General features: G+C 43.6%; 1 protein-coding gene across 1 annotated transcript; it reads left to right on the forward strand.

Annotated features, from left to right (window-relative positions):
- Nucleotides 1–35: 35 nt before the first annotated feature.
- Nucleotides 36–11,264, forward strand: DYRK3 (dual specificity tyrosine phosphorylation regulated kinase 3). The gene is made up of 3 exons (XM_082069431.1): nt 36–223; nt 893–1,008; nt 4,697–11,264. The coding sequence occupies exons 1-3, from the start codon at nt 184–186 to the stop codon at nt 6,257–6,259; spliced, it is 1,719 nt and encodes a 572-aa protein (XP_081925557.1). The 5' UTR covers nt 36–183; the 3' UTR covers nt 6,260–11,264.
- Nucleotides 11,265–13,275: the final 2,011 nt, after the last annotated feature.

Consider the following 13,275-nt stretch of genomic DNA (forward strand, 5'->3'; position numbering starts at 1 on the left):
CCCCCGCTCCCCATTGCGCATGCGCGGCCCGGCGGGGGGACGTTCCCGTGGCAACGGCCGGGCCGGTGGCGGGCGGGCGGCCGCAGCCTGAGCGGAGCTCTCGGCGCCCGGCGGGGCAGCGCTGGCCGGCGGGAGGCGGCTCGGGGGCCGGCGGGGGATGGGGGCCGAGCCCCCTCCGCCACCATGCTGCTGGGCAGGAAGCCGGAGGCGCCGCTCGGTGCAGGTGAGGCCGGGCCGGGGGGAGCGGAGCGGGGTGAGGCGGCGGCCGGGCCCACCCTGGGGGTCCCGTGGAGGGGGGGTTGGCCGGGATTCTCCCCTCGTCCCGCTCCCCCTCTTGTTTTTTCTCCCGTTCCCAAACCCCCAAGCACCGGTGCGGAATCAGCCGCGTTAAACGCTGAGGTTTTAAGTTCTTTCCCAGTATTTGCCAACAGTTGCGGTGCGAACCGGCACGACCTTCCCACCCCCGCCCTTGCAGCAAATTTCTAATTCCCATCTATAATTTTTAAAGGATAACCTACTTTAAAGGATAGTCCTATCAAGTATTTATGTGTGCGCTCATTTTCTTCTCAATGAGGCTCGTTCTGGATTATCCTGCTTAAGGGAAAATGGGGAGTATGTTGGTTAATGTTTCTTAAGAATATACTCGCGGTGTAAAAGTTGATTAAAAAAAAGCTCTAAAGTAGAAGTGTCACAAACTAAGATTTCCCAAGAGCTTTGCACTCTGTTGTGGTATTAAAATGTAGTTAAATTCTAAAGATCATTTAATAAATGAACAAGAACTTATGATCTTACAGACTAAAATGTGCTGAGGGAGACACATCTCAGTGTTTGTATCTGTCTGGATCAACGGGAATTGTCGTGACTAACTGATTTGTATATGGAACATTTCCAGCCAGGTTTGCAGATGGATTGTATGACTCCTATATGAGGATAGATCAGATTAGGTACCAAGAGGCTACAAATGAAGAACACAGCCCTTCAGGACTTCCTTCCCTTGGAAGATCTAATGTGAGTATATTAAAGTTGTCTGGGTCTTCACGTTGTGGCAGTGAAAACTGGCAAGGAGTTAGGTATCTCACTCTAGAGAATAAATTTAAAAGGTGAGATGTTGCAGCTTTGTAGCAGCTTATTAACGTTATTGCTTTTACTAAGCATAAAAATGATGTGGTGGTGTGCTTGATGTAGAACTTGCTAGACAGCCTCAGAAATCCCACCTTACTTTCCTCAGCTCATGTTTAATCAAGAAATTATTTTGCAAAAGGCTGAAGTGTTCTGCCGTGACACCTTGTATGTCGATAAGCATGTAAATCCACGCATGCTTTGCTTTGACTCTTGCACATTTCCCTTTTAGTTTCCCTCATGAAAATTCCAAAAGATAAATACTTACAAACAGCAGAAGGATCAGTGTGGGTTTGCACGGCTGCCAAACACCTTACAGAAGTATCTCGCTCCTCTGAAAGCTTTGGCATTATCTGCCACTTCATTTGCTAGCAAAATAGGTCTTTATGGACTTGGAAGTGTTAATGCGGCTCTTCATAAGTGCTGTATTTCCTCAGCAGATGTGGAGTTATGAGATCTTTCCTTGCCTTGTTTCAGCGGGTTGTAGTGGTCATGTTTAGCTGTGCAGTGATCTGACCTTTGTATGCTTTTAAATATGTTTTGGCTCTTGTTGAATTCTGGCAGAAGTGAAGGAGCTGGAGCTTAAAAAAACACTCTCTATAAGATGAAAATAGACATTCCACTGAGGAAGATGCATTGGAAAATCATCACCTTGTGGGAAGTTATTGTAAGAGATATTAGTAATTAACGTGGTTTGTGCCATTGACAGAGCACACTCGGTAGCGTGGATCTGTGTTTTCCCTTTGTAGCAATATTGAGGGAGAGCAGAAGAAATTCAGAGATTTGTAGAGTTTGACGACTAGTGAGTTGTTGGTTTTCTTTTTGCAGGGATATGGGAAATTCTAAACTGTGGTATTTAAGTCATGGTGTAACTACAGTTCATAACTGAACAGAAATCAGTAGAATGGAACCATACAGTTAAATACAAATATAACACTGTGAATATTTTGTTTAACTGGTGTAACTTATTGTTCGTATTTTGCCCATCAAGCCCGCTGACTTCTTAAGGCAAGATTAAGGATTAGAAATGTCTAGTTTTGCCGTGATGACATAACACATAAAAAAATACAGCCTTAGTGGGATCTTGCAAGCAGGAACTGAGGTGAAGCGTGCGAGGAGGGAAATCGTGTTGCTCAATTTTAATGGGAAGTATCTGGAATTAGGTGATATTTGGTTTCCTTCTTGCAAGATTTTTTGTGTTACGACGCAATGTGACATGAGAATTGAAGAGTTCTGCTGTCTGCAGCTGTCCATTCTTTTCATTTTAGCTCCAAGAGAACATGAATATCTCTGTTTGGAGAATACGTGAGTTTAACTCTGTTTAATTCAGTATTCAGAAGATAACATGCACTTTTGCAAAACCAATTGTGTAGGAATTGGATTAACAGTTTCCTCCTCAATTAAAACAAAGCTTTGTAAGTACGTGAAAATCTTCAACAAGGCACCACGTGTGCAATCTCATTTCTTGGCTGCTAATAGCACTCTATCAATAAAACAAAACCTGTGTGGCCTGTGATTTGTAAAAGAAAACTGTTGAAAGAAAACTGCTGTTACCCAGGAGTCACCTGACATTGAGTGTTGCTCTTCGGAGCTCACGTTGAGATGCGTCTATATTTGTGTCCAGCCATCACGCAGCAGATTATTTTAGTAGCTGTCTGAGAATGAAAATGTAGTCCTTACTATTGAGAGGCTGTTGAATCAAGTTTGAGATCCAAAGCCATAGTTACTTCATTAAGAAGTAGTTCCAGGATAAATGGAATAATGAATTCCTTGTTTATTTAGGGCTTTAAAGGTACAAAATGTTTGCCACAAACAGCATGAGCAGAGTTGCTGTTGCTTCTGAAGCAAGAATATTTAGATTTAGCGTGCTTTATGAGGCTTTTTTACTTTGTCACGTTGCTACAACTGATGGCATTCAGGCTGTTAACCCCACTTTCTGGAAACCAAATTTTGATTGCAAAGGCAAAAATAAGACTTCTACCGTGTTGTTTTCCCTCCTCTCTCCTGCCACCCTTGGAAAACTTCCGAAAACATACACGTGTACACCTTGTTCTGTGCTTATATTCACTGTTTATTTGCAAATTTACTGTTTGAGTCTGCTGGACTGAACAGCCTTTTAGCCACTTCTGAAAAGATGTCATTCTTATCTCGGAGGTTCAGCGTTTATTTTAAGTTACCAGGGCTGGGCTTTGGTTTTGTTTTGTTTTGAAGACTTTCTGGAAAGGCGTGTCTCTTACCGTACGCTGTATTTTTGGGCTGATAGGGCGCAGAGCAGTGGAACTGAGTCAGATATGTCCAGTGGCCCCTTGTCACCATTGATAAGGACCAACTTCGGCAGGAAATGCCCTTTTTCTTTTGGTCTGGTGAGCAAGAGCGAACATTTCAAGGCAGCGCCAACAAACAGACTCTTAAAAGAGACGTGTGTAGTTGTTTTTGGCGAGAACATTCACTTCCCTTATTTACTGACCGTGCCGAGATGTCGGATGGTATGTAACTCAAAAAGGAATTTGGGTTTATTGCTGTGGATATGCGGGTTTATTTATATTTTTTGTTCGATCCCTGTGTAGTTATTTTGGTTTTCAGGGATTCGGTTTGGCATGCGTCTCGAATCTTTATTTTTAGATTAAAGGACAAAATGGAAAACAGATGTTGCTACTCTAGTCCTGGCTCTCGAGCCTTGCACAGGATAAGCCAACACCTCTCTGCTGCCTCAGCGTCAGCGAGTAGAAAAGGCAAATAACTGGAACTGAAGTCCAGGGAGCTGAGCACTTAATATTTAGTACAAATGACAAGCTTGAAAAATTTCACAGTGCTTTTCTCACTTTCTTTTAATACGTCAGTAAGAGGCAGTGGTTACAGAACCGTCAATAAAGTTGGTGTAAGGGAGATTCTTGATTATTCAAAGCTCCCCAGCCTGTCTTAAGATAGTTGTGCAGCTCTCATGATTTTAAAAGGAGTTGTGGATATGATGGTATTCTCCCCTACAAAGAAAAACCAGCATTTTATTAGAAAAAAAAGATGATTTATCTTCTCTTGCTCTGTCATCCTTTGGCTCTTTGTTCAGCGTGGTTACACCAGCCTGATGTCACTTGCTGTCGTTTCTTTGTCTCCTTTGGCCCACTTGTCTTTGCAATATTCCCGGCGCTTCTCCGCACATTCCCGCTCCGTTGCATGTTTCAGACAGGTGCAAGTTGCATCTGTCGGTGGTTGTGTTTGCTGCACCCACGTTTAAAGCTAAACATAGCTGTTCCCCCGGCTGTTTGCTGACTGCGTGCATACTAGTAGGGAAAGGTATTGTGTCCTTGTTGGAGCGTTTGACTGTCTGGGGTTTACCCTTTATGGACTTAAAAATACACTACATTTGTGCAAGTGCTTGTTTCAGTAAGTTGCGTTCTCTTTGTGTGCCCTTCTGTGCTTGTGACTTGAGTTAGTTTAGGTCTAGCATTTTCTATTTGTTCCTAACAGAAGTGCAAAACCTGTTGATGTTACTGGTTTTGGTTTACGTGGTATGGATTTGATTCTTAGTCTGTGCTGTAAAATATAAAGTAAAGCTTTTGTTTTGGTTTTACATCTGTAGGTTTCTAGCAACAAACTGGGAATGAAGGATCACCCTCTGACGGGAAGTCAGGTCAAAGTGGAGCAATTATTTGAGGACTCTGGCAACAGAAGGAGTAGCAGTCTCCAGTCTGCAGGAGTTACTGAGAGATCTCTTCCTTCCCTGACAAAAGACAAGAGTACAGAGAGCATAAGTACTTCGAAAGGTAGTGGTTCCTCAAAAGCCCATAAAAGCGTTTCCCAAGCTCCAGAGCAAGCTGTCAAACAGTACAAGCATCAGTTATCTGCTTATGAACAGCAAGAGATATTTAATTTTTCTGAAATTTACTTTGTGGGTCCAGCTGCAAAAAAGAGACAAGGAGTAATTGGTGGTCCCAACAATGGAGGTTATGATGATGACCAAGGCAGCTACATTCACGTGCCCCATGACCATCTTGCGTACCGGTACGAAGTGCTCAAAATCATCGGCAAGGGCAGTTTTGGACAAGTCGCTAAAGTCTATGATCACAAGCTCCACCAACACTTAGCCTTAAAGATGGTTCGCAACGAAAAGAGATTCCATCGCCAAGCAGCGGAAGAAATCCGGATTCTGGAGCATCTGAAGAAGCAGGATAAAACGGGCAGTATGAATGTTATCCACATGCTGGAAAGCTTCACCTTTCGGAACCACATCTGTATGACCTTTGAACTCTTGAGTATGAACCTGTATGAGCTGATTAAAAGAAATAAGTTTCAGGGCTTCAGTATCCAACTGGTACGCAAGTTTGCTCACTCTATACTGCAGTGTTTGGATGCCCTTTATAGAAACAAAATCATACACTGTGACTTGAAGCCAGAAAATATCCTCCTAAAACAGCAAGGGAGGAGTGGAATCAAGGTTATAGATTTTGGGTCCAGCTGTTTTGAGCACCAAAGAGTCTACACGTATATTCAGTCTCGATTTTATCGGGCACCAGAGGTGATTCTGGGCAGCCGCTATGGGATGCCCATAGACATGTGGAGTTTTGGCTGTATTCTGGTGGAGCTATTGACTGGATACCCTCTTTTTCCTGGAGAGGACGAGGGAGACCAGCTGGCTTGTATGATGGAACTGCTTGGAATGCCACCTCAGAAACTTTTGGATCAATCCAAGCGAGCCAAGAACTTCATCAACTCCAAGGGTCATCCTCGCTACTGCACCGTAACGACGCACACGGACGGCAGAGTGACCCTTAACGGGAGCCGATCGCGCCGCGGTAAGATCCGAGGCGCTCCAGGGAACAAAGACTGGGTGACGGCGCTGAAAGGCTGCGACGATCCCTTGTTTATCGAGTTCTTAAAAGAATGTCTCAGCTGGGATCCTTCCGCCCGCCTGACTCCGAGTCAAGCCTTGAGACACCCTTGGATTTGTAAACGAACGCCCAAGCCACCCAGCACCGATAAAACTTCCAATAAACGGATTTCTAGCTACACAAGTTCATTCGCAGGATTAGGTTCCAAGTTGCCTCCCGTAGTTGGGGTCGCGAACAAGCTGAGAGCTAATTTGACCTCCGACTCCAACAGCGCGATACCTCTCTGTACTGTGCTGCCCAAACTGGTCAGCTAGTGGAGAATTAGCTATTCCCAGAATACACACCTTGTATTTTAATTGTTTGTTAATAATGTGTAAGGAAGTTACGTGCAGAGTTTTTTAATGGATTTACTTTTTATTAGAGGCTAAAGCCTAAACAGCAAAAGTTCAGTCAAAATGTACACATCTAAAGGGCTAACTTGGATCCAGTTGTTTCACCGACAACGTGGTGCATATGATGTTACTGGGTAGGTCGGCTCAGCTGTCGAGGAAAATGACACTTTGGCAGGCGTGCTATTCAATAATGTTGTTTTAGAAATCAAACTATTTCTTATCAGGACGGTTTAACACATTCTTTTGCTGAAAACAGCAAGGGAAATTGATTTAAAATACATGTTTTCAGTTAATATCTCCAACTGAGCTCCTTTTAGTCTGGGGAGAGTTTTTACATCTATTGTCAAAAGCACAAATGTGTTCATCTAATGCATTAGGAACTTAATTGCAAATTGCGAACCTGTGCTTGAAGGATTTGATTCTCTGTACTGCTTTTCCCTTACCTATCCGACTGGGGTTTTTAGAAATACCACGGGATGGAGGCACCAAAGGGATTTGGTGTTGAAATTTTATCATCTCTATTTTTTTTTTCCTAAAGGAGCATGGAAATGCCATGAACAGGATATATCTAAATAAAACTCCTAACTCTCTACACTTGCTATTTCCCTTAAAAGTCCATGGCAAGCTGGTAGGTCAAGGGCAGGACTGGCCCATCGCAAGCGTGAGCCAGTTTGTTCAGGGCTAATGGATTAATGAGCTCAAATTGACATCATCAGTTCTGCCAGGTCTGTGTGCTGGTTTTCCTGTGTTGTTCCCAAAACTTAGAGCTTGAACTTAGAGCTGTTTTATATACACGCTTGACATTCTGGTCATTTTAAAAATGTCTTTTTGTGTAGAGTGAGTTCCATTGAATTACATGGAGCTCTTTTCATAAAAGCAAGCATGCTACCCTCATCAGACAAGCAAAAATGTTTAAGGCCCAGGACTGTAAGTAGGAAACGGGAGGGGTGGGAGGTCACACCTGAGAATTGGAAGCGTGCTCTGAAATCCAAGCGTGATCTGTGCAATACCAGGATAGACTGAGAAGGTGCAACAACTGGTGGACCCAAATCAAAACACGGTACGGGAAGAACTGCTTGCTTTCTAATCGGATGTCTTCAGATCTTTGAGAGGGACATGCCCACGTTTTCTCATTCTTGAAATATGTGAGTTTGTATTTCCTCTTCCTTTATCTTCCAAGAACATGAAAAGGTATGTGACCCATAACGACAACAGCACAATTCCTCCGGGTTGTTTCTTCTTGCAGCCACATGGCCCGAGTCCATTTACAAAAACCATCTGATCTCTTGCCAGGTGCCTGAGCACAATTTTAAATACAATTTAAAGCTTTTATGAACGGAAGGTCTGAAATGGAATGAGTTTCTCTGTAGCAGCTATTTAATGTTAAAACAAGGAGACCCTCCGTATGCAAACAAAGGAATTATCAGGGGGATTTTTAAGATAAGGTGAGTGCATGTTCAGTGTGAGACCCTCCCTCTGAGACGATGGGGCTGCGTTTCCTCCGTCTGTTTCATTGCAGCGCTGGTGAAATTCTGGGTGGAGACCTGTGTGAAAAGTCAAAAAGACAGAGGCAAAGCTCCAAACTTTCCAAGACGGTTGTTGAAACCGACGTTCTCGTGTATGTAGCTTTTTCCGGGTTCTTTTGTTTTACGAGTTTAAATTCTATTGTTTTACAAGTTTCAATTCAATAAGCTTTGTCATAATGTTAAAATAAGACTCCAGCCTTTAGCTGTGCAGCTACAAGTAACACCAGCGCGTGTGGTATGTTCGTGGTCCAATTCCGAGCAATGCACGGCTGGTATGAGTGAAGTTCTATTTGAATAGAGCATCGGGGAAGTGGCTTTTGGGGGAAGTGGTAGAAGACACCATCAATTCTTTTATTTAGTAGAATCTCTACGAGATGTGACACATTTTCAGAAGCCAGAAACATTCTTCTTCCTCCTCTGCCCTTCATGCATTTCTTTTTTACACAATGTACCTGGCGAGTAAGGAGAAGGGAACTTGTAAGGAGCAATAGCTTGTTAGGAAAGCTTGTTAGGGTGTGTGCCGCGCAAACAGGGCTTCTCGTAGCAACACAGAGCAGCCGCTTGGTTCTAAACCATTTTCATCTATAAAACGCCAAACGTAGAATAATCTTGCTCCTGGGAATTGGTTACGATGAGGTAACTTCTAGTGTAACGCCCTGGGGTTTACACACAGCATCTCACCTCAGGCTGGTGCTGGAAAACTGCAGATAAATAATGAGCTGGTGAGAACGGGGCTTTTATGGAGAAAATGTGCTCGGCGTGACCTGATTGCACAAGGTGCCCGTTATGGGTTGCGGATGTTTAAGACTGGCTCTTTCTTACTCGGGACTACTGTATTTTAAAACCAAGTGCATACTTAACCAACTTGCTACTTTGGGGCTCTTGTCTATAAGGCCACAGTAGGTGAGAAGGAAAACGAAGCAGCCTCGGAAGGGTTTTAGTCTATTGCGAAGCACTTTTTCCTAACCCAGGGAATGCGGCTGAGGATATTTTGGTCTTGTTTCCAGTTACTAAGCCCCATTTTCTTTATAAATTATTTGCTTGCGGTGAAGAGCGTGAGCTGGTGTTCCCACATTGGGAGAGCCCTTCAGGCGAGCTAAGAAATATTATATCTGGGAGAGAGCTGAGGAATCGTCCTTGTGAGCACCTGGCTTGCCGAGTTCTCTAGGAATTATTAATAATAATGAATAATTTGGAGGGTTGGACCACAGGCTGTGTCCATGGGTGGTGTCATTCATGGGGGGTTGTCATGGTCACGGTCACAGGGGCTTCTTGCACTGAGATACAGTCAAATCCCAAATTCACACGTTTGTGTTTTTTTGGAAAACTGAACACTAGTGAGGTCTGAAATCACCATATTTAATTAATAGTGATACTGGTTAGAATGTTAAAATAGTCTAAACTCGTTTAAATAGCTTGACAGAACAGCTTTTATTTTGGTGGTTACTACTTGCTTGGCAAGTTTGTTAACCTGCCAGCGTTAGTGAGGTTCCAGTGGAACTTCAATCACATTCTTCTACCCTGTTTCCCCCAAAAGTTATTACTTTTTTACATGTATAGCTGCCTGGACACTATTTAAATTGACTTTTTAATAAACTGTAACTAGGGCTTCTTTTTGGAGTAGGGCAAAATGCTAAATCATGCTAGGGCTTATTTTCGGGGTGGGTCTTATTTTCAGGGAAACAGGGTAGGAAGTCAGCACAGAACAAATACAAATTACTTGGCTTTACAACAAAACAGACATTGCATTTATAAAAGTCACCCAAACTCGTTTTAACGTGTTCCTGATAATGTTCCCTCTGTTTTCCTACGTGGTTAGGCTGTGTTGTAAATAACCCGCTCTCGTCTGCAGTTATAGCTGTTTGGTTTAGTGCTGTCTTTAGATAAAGAATGGCGAAGCGTGAGCGTCACGTTTGACAGATACACGTTGCTTTTACACAGGGGTCCAAACATGATCTGCCTGCCCAAGTTGCAGGGAGAAACTTCATTTTATTTGAACTCAGCGGGACAGGAAAATATTCTCCTTCCCCACAGACAGACCCCCACCCAGGCCGGGTTTAATTATCTTAGAATCAAGACTGAACCAGTGACCTGGTTGTGGGGATTTTCTGGGTACAACAGATACACTTCACTGGGGTTTTTAATCCTTTCCGTCCAGCTCGAGTAGGAACTCGATGTGTCTGGTGACCTACAAGTTCAGAACGCACTAACTGGAAAGCTTTGAGGTGACTTTCGGGGAAGAGGGGGGTGTGTTGCTCAACCTGAAGTTGTTTACAACCCTCGTGACCTGTTAGGACTTCCATGCAGTTGAAAACATTTTAAGCAGTGATTTATCAACGGAGGTTCTTTACAGTGCTCATCCACTTTAAAACGAGCTCCGGAATAAACCTGGGGTCCTTTTTAAAGGGATATTCACTGCAAACTACAGCTCCTTTTAAAATTTATTGATTGTTTCATACTAAGAGCTGTTTTGGCTGTGAAACGTACACATGATGATCTCAGCAACGCCTTCCTAATCCCGGCCAAACAAGCGAAAGGCTGATTCTGCACCCAGAGATCCCTGCTGAAATGATGGATGCAAATCCCCCGCCTGCCGAAGTTTGATGCTGTCGTGGAAGCCGAGAGCCAAAATAATACGGGAAGAGCCGCGGTACCCGGCTGAGGTTCAAACCAGCCTTGTCCTTAATGCAAAAACCTGCAGCTGTTGCGGGTGTTGAGCTGTGGGCACCTGGCAGATGTGAGAACTGGACATCACATCTTTATATTTAGTGTTTATCCCAGATATCACTTGATGGCGTTGGGGTTGGAGGGTTGTTTTCTTGTGGTTTAGTTTGGTTAGTTTTGGGGTTTTGTTTTAATTTGATAAGGCTTTGGAAAAAATGTATCCGCCTCGTACTTCCCATAAAGAAGCCCTTGTATGTTCTTACCTCCACTGATATCTTCAATTTAACTCTCGCTGTAGCGTGTAAAATCCTTGGGTCGCCAGAGCAGTCTTGGGTAGGTGCAGTGACTTTAATCTGAATACAGACGGGTTAACTGGGTCAGTAAGTCTGTGGTGCTAAAAGAGTAACCCGTGTTCCCTATACACAGCACTGTGCCTTATGGTTTTACCAGCCTACATCTGTCTCGGTGCAATCAAATGACTATTCAGGGTTTCTTATACATTGCAGATGTTCATACTAAATGTCGCTGTCTAAAGAATATACAGGTTTTATTATAAATATTATGATGAGGTGTAATATGGTGGAGGATGTAGAAAACATATAAGGTGCATGTGAATAAAACTCTTTGGAAATAAGTCGGTCTCAAACTATGTATCAGAATGTAATGAACTGATATTTCCTAAAGTTGTATTTTGGTTCATTTTTAAAAGAAAATAAAGACATAATTTTCTTTAGCAACTCACTGTGCAAATTCCTAAAAGAAGCACTTGATAAATGGTGTAACCTACCTCGTATTACCAGACATCACATTCTGTGGTATCGAACTAGAGATCGGTAGGAAACTTTCAGGCTTTGTGAACAGATGATTCCAGTGTGTCTGTGTTAAACGTGACGGATGCTCTGGCCTGACAAATGTTCTTCTCGTTAACGGTGCTGTAATTAGAACGTATCGCAGTTTTGCCATGACATTCTGCAGTTGTCACTTTCTTATTCAGCCCACTGGAGAGCTTTTTAAAGCCCAGAATCCCGCTTATCCCTGGGCTGGAAGGAGAAATCCAGTAATAGCCACTTAAGGAAGATTTGCTTTTATTAGAAACCTATAAATGGGTAACCTACTGTACACAAGTGGATATTGGAAGAGTTTGAAGATGAAATCATGCTGCAATAAAATAGCCATGACCTACATGATTAAACGATGCATGTTACATACACAAAGTCTGCAGACAACACAGAGTGATTGTTTTTTCCTTGCTTTCATAGGGATGAATGGCAAGTATTCTACTAAAACAAGTTTACAATCTGAAAACAGTAACAAAATATGTACGTGGGGATGTAAAAGTGTTCTTTGGGTGTTCCTATGTGTGTGTGTAGCCTGGGCACAGTGCCCGCTCGGTCTGCCGCGGTTCCTGATCCTCATGGAACTGTTTCTGTATGAGGATTTCGTGTGACCGAGTGGCATTTGCTCAGGCACAGCACCTCATTTACAACAAAAATAAGCTTATCTTGTCATGCTGTCATGCTTGTTGCTGTAATACGATAAGGTATCGTGTCGGATTCTGCTGGTTGGAGCCGCACAGGGTGCCGTAACGTGAAGCGCCGCTTAGTGCCGGCTGAGGAATCGGGGAATCCGACCCCGAAGCTGCATCCAAGACACGCTGTTCTCAGGGTGTGGGTCAGCGTGGGGCTTGTTGTGTGGACCACAGAGGTGAATTTTGCCCGTAATTATGTTTTCTTTAAGCACCAGCTAGGAAGCGAGTGCTACTCTTTGTATGATTCATCAAATCCTTTTTATAAACTCCGTTCTTTGCTGCACAGGCGATGAATGGATGGCAGGCAGCACTGGGTTTGTTTTCCTTCCCCTTGTCCAATTTGCCTAACGGGCTTTACAAGTGCTTTTTAGGACAACCACATGCACAGATGCTCAGAAATGTCTTTTTCCTCCAAAGATTGTTTTCTTCATGCGGATGCACGTTCTTCAAACAAAACACACACAACGTACACTGTGTGTTTTCCTGTTTCTTCTCCATCTCTCCCTGGTGTTTTCACAGACAGAATTAATGTGCAGGGCCACCCTTGATGCAGCTGCAGCCAGTGGCAACAGACGCGCAGCCGAAGGAAGGTTTGGGATGCAGCTCTCGAATTGCAGGGCGATGGGCTCATCTTTTCCCTGGCCTTTTGATGAACGGTCCCTGAAGTGCGTTTCTGTCTGTTTGCTTTGTCTGCGGGGATGAAATAGTTGCCTGAATTAAGTCTGCCCATTCTTAGCTGCTGAGAGGAGCTTTCTAAAGATGATGGAGAGTCAGCCCTGGCCTCTTGCTGAGGAGTGGAGCCATGTAAGGATTTGTATTCCTCCCGCTAGCTTGGAAACTCTGATATTTACCTTTGCAAGTGGAGGAGAGACATATCAGAGAGAATTCTTCTCCCAGGCAAGCAGGTAATAGGTAGGAAAGCAGAGACCATGATTATAATAAATAAGTACAATTAAGCATAGCGGAGAAAGGATTGAAAGAAGTAAAGCACGTGCCCCATTAGCCCCAGAATCTACTGTTGTAAAGACCAGTAGCACTGTTGAATTTAATATGAAGTTCTTCACCATTTTAATTGCATTGTGAAAATACCTCGGATGTGCTGTGTTAGAGAAGGGTGCTATTGAGCAAGGGGATCTCCAGACTAGAAATAATGCCACCAGTTCTCTCCCTGGGTGGTTTTGTGGCTGCGGGGATGCTGCTGTGGACACGTGTCCCTGGAA

Source organism: Streptopelia decaocto, assembly GCF_964273445.1.
Source record: "Streptopelia decaocto genome assembly, chromosome: 19".
In the NCBI taxonomy this organism is placed as follows: domain Eukaryota; kingdom Metazoa; phylum Chordata; class Aves; order Columbiformes; family Columbidae; genus Streptopelia; species Streptopelia decaocto.